This window comes from Oreochromis niloticus, linkage group LG17, assembly GCF_001858045.2.
Source record: "Oreochromis niloticus isolate F11D_XX linkage group LG17, O_niloticus_UMD_NMBU, whole genome shotgun sequence".
Classification (NCBI taxonomy): Eukaryota; Metazoa; Chordata; class Actinopteri; order Cichliformes; family Cichlidae; genus Oreochromis; species Oreochromis niloticus.
In genome coordinates, this window is record NC_031981.2 from 9,889,787 (window position 1) to 9,907,309 (window position 17,523).

The window sequence follows — 17,523 nt, forward strand, 5'->3', positions numbered from 1 at the left end:
CTTCTCTGCATGGAGATCAGAGGTCAGGGTCAGATGCAGTGCAACCAGAGCCAGTGCTGAGAAAAGAGAGAAGGCCACAAGCTCTTTCCTAAAATATTCCTCATCATACAGCCATAAGAGAAGTTATGCACATGCGCATGCACACACAGAGTACAGTAGACCAAAGTGCTCTTTGATGTGTGTTTATCTCCTCAGTCTGCTTGACCTGTTTCTAATGAACTGTGCTGGGAGGAAACAGAATAATCCAGCTACACAATTACATCCTTTTTTACAGACTCACAAAGAAACAGAATCAGCTTGAAATCATTATTTACGTACCTTAAAACTGACACAGTATGCCTTTCCTGCTTCCCATCCACCTGTATTCACACCTTGTGCTTGAGAGGGGCAGCCAATCAGAAGAAACGTGGGTTAAAGGAAGTGGTCTTAGAGGGAAACAAGCTAAAGTTGAACTGAGGAGCTGTGCCCAGGATTGTACACATAATAATGAGTAAGAACTTTTTATAAAGAAAGACAAAGCTACCATATGCTACAGTAACATAAGGGAAAGCAGCGGTTGGACACCAGTTGTGGTAACTTGCAGTCTTATTGTCTTCGAAGTAGTCTTTTCGAAGGCGGGGTCAGGTGCTGTCTTTAAAGAAACCTTGTTGGGTTAAGATGGTGAAAAGCTGGAGTCGGTCTGCAATAATTTATAATTAAATGGGATCAAGGTGGCAATTATGCAATCTGTTTGTGATATTACAGCAGTTAACTGGGAAAAACTGGGAAAACTGTTGCCATCTACATACACAGAAATTAACAATAACTACTTACATTCAGAGTCCAGAGAGAACCTAACAGATTTGTAACACAAATTCTTCCACAAACTCTGATGTAGTCGGTGCAGGGCGGTAATTTAACTCCAAAATGCTTTTATATAGGAATATAACCAGAGTACAACCAGTTAGCAACCTGACCAGCTGAGTCAAAGAGGTGCATCGTAGACAAGTTGCACTGAAAAGTGCAAACTGACTTAGCTTGACTGTAACATGTTGGCAATCTGTCTTCATTTATATAGTTAACCCTCACCAGTGTGTATGAGAGTAATTGCAGTCAGTCCAAGTATCGGCAGAATTGTTTGGAGACAGGTTGCCTCCCACCAGGCAACCTGTGCAACTGCCTTGTGATTGAAAGTGGTCGGCCAGAAGTTGACGGTGTTGGATGCCCAAGCTCTGTGTGAGCAGTCGGTCGCCGCGACCACTTGCAATTAGTGACTGTATGCAAAAAGATTCAGCCATGCAGACACTGGGAAACCATTAATTTTTCCTAGTTACAAGGAAGTTGCCGTCCTATTTTTAGTGTGTCTGAGCCAGTAATATGAGTATTATTAGTAAAAGTATGACATTAATAATAACATGTTCCTAAACAGTATTCTTTCCAATTTTCAATATTCAGTCAACTAAGACTAATGACCCTGGCTGCAGTGAATGGATTCAAATAATTTCTGCTCATAATATAAAGTTTTAAAAGACTTTAATGACTTTGAAAACATACATCTGTTGCCATAAAAACACCAACAATTGCACTGCAGGTTTTTGCAACTGTACAGCAATGAGAAGATAATTGATGGTTGAGATGACAACAGCAAAGACTCACGATACTGCACATCAGAGCTTACATGACCAGTCAGTTAATCATTCAGTGTCAATACAAGATAAATCAAATTCTTAAATTAAAAAAAATATATATTTTATACATACCAAAATACTAAATATTTCTTTGTTTCAGCATATGTTGGGGTCTTTTGCTGTTGTTGTTGTTGTTGTTTTTGGCTGAATAACTTTCTTAGGCTCTTTAATCCCCCAAAAATGTTCAGAATTCAGTTATTGGATTAGTAGATAATGCATCTCTTATATACAGTAACAACTAAACTATAGATTCCATTCAGTGCACAGCTAAGGGCAAGAAAGTTTGAGTCAGCTCAGAAATAAAATTAAACAACGAGAGAGAAAATGTAGGAAAGAGAGAAGGACATGAAACTGGGACAGCAAAGAAAACAGTGAATATTTACTGGGATAACAAGCAAATACGTTTAAAGACAAGAGCAACAAAAAGCAGTTTGTGTGAGGAAAGGCTTGTTGGCTCGGTGACAGCGTCCCCTCTCCTTCTCCCTCTTACTCTAGCTGAATAGATGGGTTTGTTTGTTGTCAGAGCTAGAACTAAAGGAAAACAAAGTGACTTGATTCCCCTCTGTGTTTATTGGAAGACAGTTCGTCGTGCATAAGTGTCTATTGAGTTCTCGTCCCCAGACAGCTTTATCCTGAATACCAATTTGGTTCCTCTCTTTTTTTCTCCGTCTTTGTCACTCGCACTTTCTCCTCAGTTTGTCAGTTACATCAAATTTAAATGAACTGGATGCTCAAATTAGAACCTCTTAGCATTATTACATAACACATACATAATGCCAATCTTCTGCTGTATACCATGTACTTTCAATGCTAATACATTTTCTGCTATAGTACTAATAACTACTATTGCTTTTGCTACCACAATAGTGACAATTTTACACTGTCTGCATGCCTAATTAGAATTAGAAGGCCTTTATTGTCTTTGAAACAAAACTTACAACAAAATTAAGATCAGCATTATCACTGCAAAAGTGAGTATGTGACAAAACACATCACCTAAACACACACACACTGAGTCACACTGGAGAATTAAATATGTGCGTGATACATGATACGTTTCTTTGTCTCTATTTCTGTCACATTTTAATCCAGATTATATATCTGACCCATTAATCTCTTGGCTGTTTGTTGCTTCTTTCTAGCTATCTATCTATCTATCTGTCTATCTATCTATCTATCTATCTATCTATCTATCTATCTATCTATCCATCCATCCATCTCTATCTCTCTATCTCTCCATCCATCCATCCATCCATCCATCTCTATCTCTCTATCTCTCCATCCATCCATCCTATGGCTTCATGGCAGGGTTATTTATTTGAGTTTTAGGATTATTTGTTATAGTTATTCTCTCTGATTTTAGACCACGGATAGTTAGATATTGAAAGCCAAGAGATTTCAATACATGTATGCAAATGTATGCAAACGTTTACTGATATACTCTATTTTTCTAAAAATGAATGTGATCACTGATTTAAGAAAGTGAAAAATTAAAAAAACATCCAGCAATGTTTTTCCACCGATGTGAAGAAACAGAAATGCACGAATATATACACACTCACCTCCACTTTATTAGGTACACCTGTTATAAAACAAATATCTAATTAGCCACTCATTTGGCATCAACTTAATGCATGACATAGTCATATAGACATAGTCAAGACGACCTACAAAAGTTCAAACTGAGCATTAGAATTGGGAGGAAGTTTGATTCGAGTGACTCTGAATTGTTACTGGTGTCACATGAGCTGGTTTGAGTATTTCAGAAACTGATGATCTACTGAGATTTTCAAATGGAGTTTATGGAGAATGGCCTAAAAGAGAGAAAATATTCAGTGAGTGGTATTTTCTGAGAGCAGGTTATAGAGAAGGTTATAGTAATTCAAATTACCAGCACAGATCTAGAAAGGTGTATCTGTACATTTTGATAAACAGTTCCCATTAAATTAGTATTTGTTAAGTAGCGCTGACACGCAGTGAATTGCAATATATACCTATACTCGTAAAGTGCGAAGTACTACAATACCACTGTAGGATTGAGAAATAATTTGGTTACTAAAGTTTTAGACAAATGAAATTATGTAAAATTTACACTAGGGTAGGACTATATCGTTCACGAAGATATAAATAAGTTTGTTTTCCCAATGAAATGTAATCATACGGATGACCTATTTAGATATATATAATTTAGTTGTCAGACTGTAAGAAAAAACATTTTTTTATGTGAAGCAGCATATCATCGAATAAAAACAAATAATTTTTTAAGTATCGATAAAAAATTACAGCAAAACAGTAACGCCGTTTATTTAAACGTTACGGTTTTGGATCGTAATTTATCTCACCAATGACGATTAGCGTCAAAACGACAGGCACACATTCTATCCAATGAGAACACGCTACTTGGTAGAGCGACACCCAGTTTAGCCACTTGGATTTTAATTCCTGGTCAGCGTTAGTCAATCAGATATAAGTATATCCTGGAAGGGGCGGGCCTAATTGTTCCTTGGCTTTACCCAGTCCGGATGTTCCCCAGTAGCGAATAACGAGCAGCAGTGTGTGAATGTGGCAACCGAGGTAGACAGGGAGGGGTACATAGGCTGGCCAGACCTAGGCTCTTGTCTTTTTTCCTTTATTTTTCTTTTCTCGCATAGCCAAGTGTTTACAGTTTGTGCACCGCCGCGGTTGTGAAGTTCTTTACGGGGCAGAAAACCCGGCCGCTGCTGCTTTTCTCTGGGACTAACCGCTGTCGTTGTGAAAACAGTCCAGAAGAAAGAAGGAAAGGGAGAAACAACATGGGGCGATAATAAAAAAAAAAAAAGGTGTTGTTGTGAGCGGACGATGACTCTCTGGGAGGACCCGTGAAGCTTATTTATTTTTATTTATTCCCCTCCCTTCCTTCTTCCCTCTTTCCCTGTGTCCGTTTTTGTTTTATTTTTTTGTAACATTTCCCCTACCCCCCTGCCAGTTTGGGAGATTTTTTTTTTAAAGGAAAAGGCAACAAGAAGATTGAAGGAATGGACCAAGCCGGCATCCTGAGAAAGTTTATCCAGGGGGTGAAGGCCATGAGCGAGGGGAACGATGAGAGGGGAGAGGATAACTTCGGCAGCGACTTTATGGTGGGTCAAAATTAACAGGCGCCTCTACCTAGCCTCTTGTATCCTATATCTGTCTCACATGTACCCTCTTCCCTTTATAACCTCCACCTTTTCCTCCATACTGACCCTTCATATCACACCCAGCCCCCTCCCCGTCTCCTGGTTCTCTGTGTATCCCCCAGGAGGTGAGGCAGGGGCGGCCACACTGCCCTCTTCCTTTTTCCTCCCATTTCCAGGCTTTACATGGCGGCCTAGCATTGTCTCCCATGCCACAGAAATACAACCGATTCCTGTTTCTTTAAAATTTAAAAAAAAGGGCAAATGACAAAGACGCGATATATTCTTGTCTCTCTAGCTCTTGGTTATTTATTTATTTTTTTAATGACGTTGCTGGAGCAGCTTGTAGGTATATCTTTTATTGTGGCTATATGCTTGATTGAGACACAGTGCAGTGATTCATTGTCCTCATAAGCAGTAAATATCCACAAACCTAAGCTTGATTGCATGCTTTATTTCCTGTGGTTTTCCCTGTGTTCCAGTAATAAAAAAACAAAACAAAAAACAAAACTGTCAGCTATTTATAAAATGACTTCAATTTTAGTAGAAGTTTTAGCAGGTATCTATTGTGGTCATTCATAAATTTGGCCACTTGCAAACTTGTATTTACATTTCCAATTTAACGGAAGCAAATTACAAAAAGCTCCCCAAACACTGGACCCATATAAAAAATGACCATTTAAACAAGGGTTGTCAAACCTAAGACTTGGAGGCCAAGCAAAGACGCCAATCAGAACCTACTCCAAAGTTTGGAAGACATGATTGAGGGTATAAATTTTGGACTTTTAACAGTATTTTCAAATGTTTTACAGCTTTATCTTTACTTATAAAGGCACCCACATGGCGATTCAAGCTACGGCAAAGATTTTAAAAATTAAATGCTTGAAAGGTTCCAGTTTTTTGTCTATTATAGAAATTTATGGTTGTTATATTTGTTTATTTTTAGGTCATTTATGTGTGCAATGGATACACCTAATTGTAGCATGCCATTTTACAGGTTTTTGTCTTACTATTTAAGAGTCATGCTGACAGACTTCTTTCATTTACTACAAAAAATTATTTTTCTATCATGCAGTTTTTTTTTCTCCATCTATTAAGCTCTCTCGGGTACAAACATGTAGTTAGGTCAAAGTGGGCTGTATCTGGCCCACAATGTTAAAATGAGTTTGACATCCCTGATTTAAACTAAACCTTACAACAGCATTACTTTTAATCTGGTAACTTTCTTACATGTGGAGAGGATCTTTTGAGATTAGAGATGCTTGCTGTTGAAGTAATTTTGATTACATATTTTGCGGTGACTGCTGACCCGCAGTCATTAGTTTGCCTTCACTACATAACTGGATGTCACTGTGTTGAAAGTCTGGACTCAAAATAGGACCAAGGCTTGTGAAATGGTTTAAAATGCCACAACAGGAATGTCACTCCTATAAAAACATTTCTGTCATTGAGCCCACTTTAATTTAGATATGTTTAGAAATGTTCCGGTGGAAATTGATTTACTATCTTAATTTACAGCAAGTTTACGGTTTAACAGGTTTAGACTTTCCTTCATGAGCAGCCTTATCGTCCAGCTTAGTTTCATGTTAATCATGTTGCAGTTTGATTATGTGGGAATTAAGCTCCTCAGCACCAGAATGGTTAACTTTTCCCCCCACACACAGACTCTCCTCACTTCCCTACTTCATGCAAGCTGCTTGCTGGAGCTTGCAACATTCTTTCTTGGCCCATTTCATAACATTTTGTCCTGGCTTTAAAAATGCAACTCTTTGGCACACTTTGGATCGAGGCCTCTCTCTCTCGTTCAGATTAAGTACATAACAGTTTCTGTAATAAGCGAATCTGTGTCTAATTTTGTGCTCATGACTTAGCCTTCTATCTTGTCCTTTGAGTGAGAGTTGCAGAAAACAAGGAGCTGGGAGATGTTCGGCAAAAAAAAAATTGAGTTCTCAGCTATGTGAGAGGCATTAAGGAAGTGCTTGGTGGACGAGCGTTACGGAGCTGGAACTAGTCTGCTTTTGGCTTATTTACAGAAGATTAATTTCACCATGCATGCCCTCTTTAGATGAATTTTTACGCAGTAGACTAAGTACAGTGTCCATATGTTTGTGATTTTATTGCCTGCCCGTTTTCTCTCGCCCTTAAATTCTGTTTGTAGACTCAACTGGTTAAATGCAGGTTCTTCTTTTAGCACCACTATACTTGTCATTCATAGGTTACACACGTCCACGCCTTGTCAAACTGCCTACAACAACCACACGTTGTACAGGAGGAGAACAATTTTAAAGCTTTTAAAGCTGAAAGTGTTTCTTCCCATCAGTTTTTCCAGCAAAACACCCACCAAGCGTTTTTAGGCTATTAAATGTGGTGTTTTTCAGAAGTTGTAGGACACTACTGACTGGTTGTCAGTCTTTAACTCTTGATTATTTGTGTGATGTCTGTGGTTTCCTTTCAAATGAACTTCATTGGCATGAAATACAATATATTTCCTGTTAGCCTTAGGCTATCGCACGTCTCTAGACAGTCCCTTGACAATCATTCAGCTCATATAAACTTAATCGCTGGGGCATTCAAGTGCTTCCATTAAATCAATTAGTCATGGTAATCGGGGTTATTTTTGTACATGCAAAGTTACTGAATGAGGCTTATGAAAATTGGGCTTCAAGCTAAATTTTCTTCACAGCTGGCAGCAGCTTGTGAATGTTGAGATTCAGCTAAATTATTTAGCGAACACACCAGCTTGCAGTCAAGAAAATTTGTCCTGATTGAGCACAGGTGGGTTGTGTGCCAGTGTACGAAGCATTGTTGACGCTCACAAGCCGCAGCAAACATGTAAGTAAATGTCTTAGCCAGTTGCTGCTAGTCTGTAGCGTTGATTTCAAGTCTTGTGTGAGGCTTTCAATTGCTGGAGTCAAGCTCGCAATACCACAAGCACATGGGGTGTGCTTCTCTATGAAGTGAGTCACCAGAACACCCTGACATAACACCCACTTTAACTGCCTATTGTTGTTTATATATAGAATGTGTTTTATTGACATAATTACAGGCTCTGGTGGGCCAAAGAGTCAGAGATTATACGTTTTCTTCAGTAGTTGTTTTGCTGTTTGATGCAGTGGGGAAGCTTCAGGTTTTTCTTCCACCTGGGACGCTAATTGGAAACTATCGTGGGGTATCTTGCCATGTTTGACCTTATTAGAAAACTTTACAGTGAGCTGTTTCAGTGACCGCCTTATAGAGGCAGATTACATGGGATGTATGTCTGTATACTTATGAAGTGGAGGTTAAAGATGTACACTGAGAATTGAATGTTTGCTCCAAGGACCTACATTATTTGTAAATATGACTGAGCTCTTGAGCATTTTATGTCAGCTCTGAAGCGATTCACCTTCCATCTGTCATATATAAACTATTGCAATGATGAATACCCTACTTTTGGCTTTGTATGATGTCAAAGAAGTAGCACAGAGGCTCCACCTATCTGGTGTTCAAACCATCTGTTTGCTGAGGTACCCAATCAGAAGACTGTTGGCTGAAAGGGAGAGGAGCCAGTTAATAAGCTGAGACCAAGTATAGGATAAACAAGGTTTTTTTTTTTTTTTTTTTTTAGGTTTTTTGAGTCATGGAAAGCTACTCTACTAGAGCCCAAGGAAAAAAAAAAATATGGAGGTGGTAATGAGCATGATTGGTCCATTTTAAGGTTAAGCAATGTCATGAGTAAAAGGTAGATACATTTTTACTGTAACCACTCTTGCTTTGTAATGGTGACTTAATCCAAAAAGTACAAATGCAAAAAAGGTCAAATATGTGCTTTTATTTGGACCATCTGTGCAGATGCAACAATGGCAATTGTAATTGTTTCACAAAAAGGGGGGTTATCAGCTGTTTCTCTCAACCCACGACTTTTCAAACCAGCTATTAGTGCTTATGTAAGAGAGCCAGATTTATTTATTTATTTACTTTTTTAATAGCCTGGTCAACCAGACACGAAGGGGAGGAATTAAGATGAACCATCAAGTTTACTTAAAAAAAGAGAAACATATTTAAATTGATTTATTTTTATAGTATAGGCTTTATGTGGGCATAAATTATGATTTAAAGTTTCTCTGTACAACTTTCTGAAAAGCCTTGTTGAAGTTGACCTGTTCTCATCATTTGCAGCTCAATATGTTTTTTTCTTGGGCTCTACTTAAAAAGCTTTGCATGATTCACAACTCTAAATTAAAAAACAATATATATATATATATATATATATATATATATAAATAACATTATTTATATGGTGGTTCTCTACATGTACTTTAACTTACAAACCTTTTGTGTCATATAAATGACTAAATATTTTTAAAAGCTCCCTGCAGCAGCTCATAGGTTCTCTTCAGCTCCACCCTTTTCGACTGAAACTGGCAGTTCTTGTGAGCTCTGTTTGGGAACACAAAGTCGTTTTCCACCTGCTACACGTTCTCCTTAGAGTTATAGACCAGACCTGATCTTCAGAGCAACAGGGACTGCAGTTGCCAGCTACAGTCAAAGATGGGTGAATGGGTACGTTCAGCCACGGGCGCATGTCTCTGGGGAGTCCGGCGATCAGTATTGATCAGCACGATCATAAGTGAGCCTAGCTGGTTAGCTGTGACCTTTCAAAATAAGAAAGCAGGGATTTTCCACTTGTAAAGTGATCATGGAGTGGCATAGTTCTCTCATACAGATTGCAAAATGTAAAATGCCAAAATGAGTATTCAGATTTATTTGGGCAGGTATTATTGCGTAGTGTACCTAAGTAAAGTTTCTGTGTGGGAAGCAGTAATTTGGATTTTCCCAGGAAAAAAAATCATTTTAACTACAATGCAGAAAAGGCTTTTAAAAGGAACTGGAAAAAAAATCCCTTTAACATGTCTAACTTAATTTCACAACCCATTCACACGCTGACGACATAGACTGTAAATAAAAGATTAAAATAATGTTACCCATTGGTTAGTGAAGTCCCATGATGGTGCCTCGTGTTTTAGTCAGTATGACCCAGAACTTTAGATTAAGCCCATAAAGTCATCAGGAAAGTGCTTACAGCTCAGAGGTCACAAAGCAAGGAAGCCATGGACCACTTTCCCATAAACATCTGTAATTTTGGAAGTATTTTTGAAACGAGCAGATCTCCCTCTGCTGACTATTCAAAAACAGTTCTGCATTGCTTTCACTTTTCAGACCCATCAGCTACTACCATCTTCTTTATACAATTTATGTTTGGCAAGAATATACAACATTACCCAGCACCTTGTACCTTAAAATTAACAAATTATTGCAACGAATATGTTGCATATATGTTAAAAATATGACAAAATGTTTTGCCTGAGTAGGCTGGAGAAGATCACAGACTTGCTGTGGTCTTGCTTTAACTCAAGGCTTAATATCACACAATGTTAGCAAGCTGCTCATCTGTTGAACTAAAAGTGAATTGAAGATAGAGCTGGGCGATAGAACGATAACGATATGTATTGCGAAATAACTTTTTCTCGATAGAAAAATGAAACTATTGCGATAGACCTCATCTCTCTCTCTTCCTGTCTTAAAAAGAAAAAGAACAGCCAATCCAACTTAAGTAGCGCATAGCCGAACCAATCACAGCCGCAGCGTCACATCACGTGACTTGTTACGTACAGCACAAGTGCCAAGCTGTACATGTGTATTTGTTCGGGAAGGAGCCAGCCGCCGTGCCGGCCGGTTAATGGAGAAAATGAGTTTGCCCGCTAGAGAAAAACAAACCGAGAGCTTGGGTGACCAGGTTACCGAAGAGAACACAGATGACGGTTCCAATGCCGGAGAGATTGTCGAAAGGAAGGGCCAGAGAAGTTCCGTAGACTAAAAGCGCTAATTCGTCATCGAAAACAACCAGGAGAATCCCTGCGAAGCAACAACAGTCAATTGAGTCGGCTTTCTCTAGGGTCTTACCATATGACAAAAAAGCTAAGAGACATAGCGACATAATGAATGCCATAGCCTACCGTCTTGCTAAAGACATGCTACCAATAAACACGGTCGAAAATGAAGGATTCAAGCAGCTAATTGAGGTAATAGTTAAGCTATACAACAAGGAGAGATTGAGAATTTCCTTTTAGTTCTCAGTTTATTTGATATTGACAAAAGTTAGTCAATTTTGTCTGTTCTTCTGTAAAACGACCTAAGATTTATTTTTAGAATTAATATTTTGTTTCTAAGTGGAATTGACAATTTTGTAGTCTGTTTTGTTTGTTCTATTTTGAAACTTAAACGCTTTAGCGGCTGCCTTTTGTGTAGTTTGCAATATTTGCCTTTATTTATCTGAAACTGAAGTCTCATGTTCTTTAAGTACATCTGCCCTGTTGAACTTATTATGGGAAATAAATATTTAAATCAAAACAAGCTGCTGATTATTTACTTGTGAGCAACGGCACATTTAAATCTTACAAATATAGTTATTTGGCTTATATCGTGATATATATCGTTATCGCCTGAAATGAAAAAAACATATCGTGATATGAAAAAATCTTATATCGCCCAGCTCTAATTGAAGAGCACCTGCTTATCTTTTCTGGAATTATTTATTTATATTTTCTTTTACACCATGACAGCTCCCTTGACAGGGTCAATGTTTTAGTATTCACATTTAAAATCAGATCGGTTCTGTTTTGCTGCTATGACTTGATCCTTAGATTGTAATAATCACAGTCCCTTACCTGGAAATAGCTGTGTCATAAATAATGCTGTGACTAAAGTTGCATCACTGACTCACAAATCTGGCGTTGTGAAATGAGCTCAACTTCTACATGGCAAGCTCTCACTGGTTTCCTGGAGACGATTTAGTTTTTATATGTAACTTCCTGTGGGCAGAGGAAGGATCCTATTTAAAGTAGTGCCTCCACTTTACTTCCTATTTAATCGGCCAATCAAAACTTCTAATTGAAAGTATTTTTCATTTGGGCTTAAAGGGAAAGGAAGACATTTGAATGGGTTTTGCAGTCAGTAGCATTTTTTTTTTTTCAAGCGCATTTACCCATTACACGACCTCTGTACAGACAACAGTTGCACTTTGACTACACTTGGTGAGGAAGTCTGATTATAGACTATAGAGTTTAGCTCAAGGCAGGTTGATTGACAAAGAAGCTGCAGGGGTTTTAGCTTGTGACCTCTGTGTTACAGGGCACTGGGCCACCATGCAGCCTGATAAAACATTTAGTGAACAGTTCGATCCAAATGCCTCATGGGGTCGTATGCATGGATTTTTGCAGAGCTTTCCTCTGTAACAGTGCATCTCCAAATGCTGTCAGACATCAGTTGTGCAGAATCAAACCAGAGCTTCTTACACTACTGGAAGTCTGTTACAGTCTCCACTCAGTACAAGGAAAAAGTTGAAGTGTGAGTTATGGACTGGGTTCGCGTGATATTATTTCTAAATACACTCTCATAAAAACACATGTACCTGTTTTGGGAACACTGGACTTAATTTTGTAGTCTAGACGGGGTTTAGAAATTGGAGTTCAGCCTCTCTCTGTGTGTTTTCTTTCCTGCAAGCAGATTACTCTGAAGGAGCACATCAAAGAAAGTGAAAAAGTGCAAACACACATGCTTCTCTATAGTGCTCATCAGGCCACAGACATTAAACGCTCAGCAAGGAGATGAAAAAAAAGGAGATGTGACAATGCGTGTGTGTTTGTGTGGGTTTATGATTGTGTGTGGCAACAATTTCCAGTGTCACCAGGGGGCTTTCCCTTATGTGAAGTGTGTATATGTCTGTTTGTGTGTGTTCGCATATTAAGTGCAGAATCTGAAAGCCTTTTTTGCTTATGTATAACCCCCACACACAAACACACAAATGCTTCAGCAGGGATTTGCACAGTGTGACTTCTTTTTGAGACCGAAAGAGAACACACTGGCCTGATAAGTTATATAAATGTTAACAAAAAATGACCCATCAGCCTTAACCAAGGGGTTACCTCGGTGAAAGTGGCAGAAACTCAGTTTCCTTAAGGTGCCATCCTGAGACTGGCAACACTTATTCAGTCTCCACAGACTCCCCCATTAATAAAATATCCAACTGTATCCAATATCCAAGTGGGGTGGATTTTTTTTTAAACTAATTTTTTAAAGCTAATCCACCTGGATAATTGTGTTAGGAGTATGGCTATGCTGATTGCCAGGTGTCCTGCTCAGAGTCTGCAAGACCTCATCCACAACTATTAGACATTAAACGTTTCACTAAGTGTGTTTTGTTGGAGCCTTTCGACGCATTTTTAATGGAGTATCTCATTATTATGGGTTGTTGTGTGGTACAGAACATCCAAGAAATTTGCTTTAGTTTTATTGAGTGAAATTCAGGCATTTTAATAGTCTGTTACGTAGCACTATTTAGTCAATATGCGTGTCTCTGTGTTGCACCTGGATTGTGTATGAATGCACCAAGCTAACTAGTATTAGCTGATAAATTAGCACTCCCTCCATTTTATCCATTTAAGGTAACATCTGGCTTCTAGAAAGTGATCATTGGTGGTGGTGGAAACACTAGCAGGCGACATTGCAGTGTCTATGTCCATCTTTTATGTCATCTGTGGTCTTAACCCAAGGTTTAGGGCTGGTGTCAATATTTTAAATGTTTATATATACATTTTGGGGGGTTATTTGTAGCTTTTATGTTTGATCAGATGATGTAGAGAAGACAGGAAATCTGGGAGAAAGCCCTGGGGGCAGACGTGCAGTAAATAGCTATGGGGGAGAATCAAACCCAGGCCTCAACTTTATGGCATGTGGGTTGCCTACTCAACCCTGTGTGATAAAGTGCTTTTCTTCCTTTTTTTTTTTTTTTTTTTTTTTTTTTTTTTAAATTTGTTGAATACCAAAATAATTTTTTTTCTCCTGGAGAACTTTTGGGAGTGAGGTCATTAAGCAGTCTCCATTTTGTACCAGTCTACTGCCGGTTCAATGTAGAGTATGCTGGGCTCCATCATGCAGGTACAGAGAATTTTAAATGATGTTTCTACCATTTAAAGCAGAAAAGAATGAGTGATAGAACTGGTTTATCTTATCAGGTGCTACTTTCTGATGCTGTTGTTTACGACGGCTGTTTAGCAGTGGTTTCTTAAACTTGCGTAAAAGAGCTTCTTTGTTATCTGACATGTGGTCTGTTTTTTGCTTTGATTATTATTTTGTCAGAAGGCATTTTTTGCCAATGTCGTCTCACCATTAACTGATAACCTGACTTCATTACCTTATAGATATGCTTACACAATCCAGTACACTTACTCTCTGCCTCTGGTTGAGCTCGATTGCTAGTTTTTCTAAGATAGTAGTTTAGTTTTCAAGTGCCTCTTTAATACTTTCTCTGAACAGGCTGAGGGCTGTTGACATCCCCAGTCTAACTATGACACAAGTAGCCTTCTTGATACAGTCTGCTTCATTCAGAACTTTCTGCACTTGTATATTGCAATTGCAATTACAGAGTATGGGTGTCACAGAATCTCATAAATTTTAATTTCACCTGCATAAAGCCAAGGCAATTTTCTTTTAATCCACAGAGTGCATGTACACTGTAAATCTTAAGTTTGGAGAAGTCAAAAATTAAGGAAGCTGATTATTTTTTAAATTTTACAATCTTAATGTTAATACTGAAACAATCATTCATTACTCTTGCATTAGAAATACAAGCGAGTGATTACTTGGGCTTGAGCATCAGTCATGCAAATTCTCCTCCAAGATCTTCCTCTTCTGTCAGTGAGCCGTCGCTAACCCAACTGTCCCGCGTCGCTCATAGTGTTACAGCTTTGCTATTTTAACTTGAATATAAATAAAATGCCACTGGAGCAACTGAGCTGTAAACATAATAAATATAGCACAGCACCAAATGACAGAACATGCATAATATTTTAAGTCCACAACTGGATACTGCAAATTCACAACTTCCCCAACAGGCAACAGAACAGAAACAGAAGTTGCACACTGGTGTTTATTTTTAATCAACAAATAGTCGATAATTAAAAGTTACTTGGAGAGAATGTCACAAAAATCTCAAATATTTAAGTAAACATTTAACAATTTTTAAAAAAAGTAATTAACACATTTATAATGACTTCTTTGCACTTTTTTGGTAAGAAGTTTTCTAATGGCTGCTGTAAATTAACTTTTATAAGCCTGTTTGTGCGAATGGGTCCAGGGGGGTTACACAGCAGGGGTCTGCTGCTGTTTTTGTCTGTGTGGCAATCACCATCAGCCCGCCTCGTGTTATTACAACGAGAAACAAGACTTCCCAATTTCTTGTAGTGTCACAAGCCTCCTTCGTTCTCAACCGCCCTTTCCCGTCGCTTAACCCAAAAAAGAGCCTTTTGCCTCTAAGCCAGGTGTTTCTCAGAAGATGTAATGCAATATTTTTGCTTCGTAGTTGGGGTGTGTGTGTGGTATGTAAGGATAAAAGCTAGCTGACCCACCAATAACCCAGAACATCTTAATTAATCAAGATAAGTGACCCACACAGTGAAACATTCAGGAAATGATGACCTGGGTGTGCAATGTGTGACTAACGTGAAAGGAAATGGGGACGAGTCATATCGTTCATAGCACCTCACCCACATTCATTTACCTGCACTCACACTTATCCTGCTTCTGCCCTGCTGATGTATAGTGTATTATGGAAGAAAATAATCCCGCATTTCATTATCATTATTAATATCATATCCAAAATGTCATATTAATCCACAGAATCGCACAGCAAAGTGCAGATTTGGTCAGCAGCTTGACCTTTAATATAGAGAGTGAATACAGTATCTGAGTAGGGAGCTGATTAATACGTGCACATAGGCACCAATCGCACACGAAACACACAATGAGCCCCTGTCCCAGATGATTGGGATTATGAGGTCTGTTCACATCTGCGTCCTGCTGTAAGCTTTGATCCAGGGTGGGAAATTACCAACAAGACGATACCGGTAAATGCTAACCATTTATGAGTGCATGCAGTTGTGTTGTACCTGATCTCATTGCTTTTTGGTGTGAATTATTTCAGTATCACCTTCCTTGGCAATGCTGTGTTGTTGTTTTTTTTCTTTTAATTTTTTATTATCTAATAAGCTTAAGAATTGGGTTAAATTTCAATTACTTTTAGAGAAATGGAATAGAGCAAAGGCAGAGGAGAGGTCATGCTGTGATAATTAAGTTCACTCTCACTCAGCTTCAGACCCTAATATGGTCATATATGTCAGGCACAAAACTGTGGCTGTGAGCACAAAAACCCCACCCACCTGCTGTTCAAATCTTGTTTGTGAGGGGCAGCCAATAAGAAGAAAGGATGGAGGAGCTAAAAGAGCCTGTTCAGGACAGAATATGAGCTGAGGAGGCCCTTAAGTGTTCATTTTGAATACACTTAACCAAGAGCTGAAAGTTGTAATTTAACCAGGTCATTCTGCTATGTTTTTCCTTTAATTACATATTTATTGAAGGTTTGTTTCCCAGGGTTTTTTTTGTTTGTTTTTTTTGTTTTTTGTGCCATTAAAATGTGCATGAACCAGCTAAACATCTAAACACTATTACAGGAAATCTTTCTACATTCAAAAGTTGTCTTTAGACTATTTAATTTTCCACTTCCTTCATTGGGTTGTCCAACTGTATTCCAGTCTCTTTTCCTTCCGCTTCTGCTTTTATTTTGTTTGGCCACTTTTGTTTTGACTTTTGACATCACAAAGCCACTAACACGGTGACTCATTAAATTGGAGGAAGAAGTGTGAGTAGGTTTTGGTGCATGTCTGTCTACAATGTACTCTGTACTGTACATGCATGGGTGGCATTCGCGGTCCCAAAGGAAGTGGGCACTCAGGAGTAATAGCGGTTTTAAATGTGTGCTCAGTTCAGCACAGGTGCTTCCCGTAGTCCATTTCAATCATTTTAACTGCATATACAAGTTAAAATTGCATATAGAGTTACAAAATATTTACTTGAGATTACTTTTACATTACATGATGCTTGTGCATCGTCATGATGGACCTTTGAATTGCAAAGCATGGTATACCCCACTTATTCAGCCAGATACATTAGAACTGAAAATGAAAGTGACAGGAAAAAAGGAAGGCCTGATGGCTACAGAAAAAAATCATTCTGCTTTGTGTCCCTAAAAGTCACTCTTGTCGCACCACTGTTTTTCATTGTCTGATTGTTTATGCACTGATTCTGTCAGTGCTCCACTGACCTATATTGGCCAGTTGCCTTAAAGTGTAAACGAGTGCACAGTGCATATGAGCGTGTATGTTGAACTTGGTTTCTCATGCTAAGTTGGTTGACGTTATCTTTGTTGAGATCTTTGACATTGAGGTCCGAACCCCTGACTCATTCCAGTGCTCAGGGTGTGGTTTGATGTTATTTCCTCTGTTAATGAGCATGATTTATAAGCTCTGTTTAACTATACAACTAATGATATTTTTTACAATTATTATAGATGTTTATAGGGTGTAAAACCCCTCACTACACACTTTATACACTTTTCTCAGACAGGGATGAACATTGTCACACTTTTCTCTCTTGTTTAAACACCCTCAAAGTTCAAACCTTCGTAGAAAATAAGAATCAAAAATATAGAATCAAACCAAAGGCACCCACAGGTGCCTTTGACAGTGCAAAACGTTTCATCGACATTGTGTTTATTGGGGAGAAAACTTGCAAACATACAATAATAGCACCTCAGAGTCACACTGCTAGCG

The 17,523-nt window shown here is 38.4% G+C and overlaps 1 protein-coding gene across 7 annotated transcripts in view; it reads left to right on the forward strand.

Annotated features, from left to right (window-relative positions):
- Positions 1–4,168: 4,168 nt before the first annotated feature.
- Positions 4,169–17,523, forward strand: part of LOC100691627 (protein tyrosine phosphatase non-receptor type 12) — a 54,636-nt gene continuing 41,281 nt past the window's right edge. For 4 of the 7 annotated variants that reach the window (XM_005451692.4, XM_005451693.4, XM_025899924.1 and 1 more), the window contains exon 1: positions 4,170–4,783. In XM_005451692.4, coding sequence (XP_005451749.1) covers positions 4,682–4,783 — 102 coding nt within the window. In that variant the 5' untranslated portion in view covers positions 4,170–4,681. Of the gene's footprint in view, positions 4,784–7,585; positions 7,652–17,523 lie in introns of those variants that run through there. The other 3 variants (XM_019346751.2, XM_005451691.4, XM_019346753.2) reach the window with 3 other exon arrangements.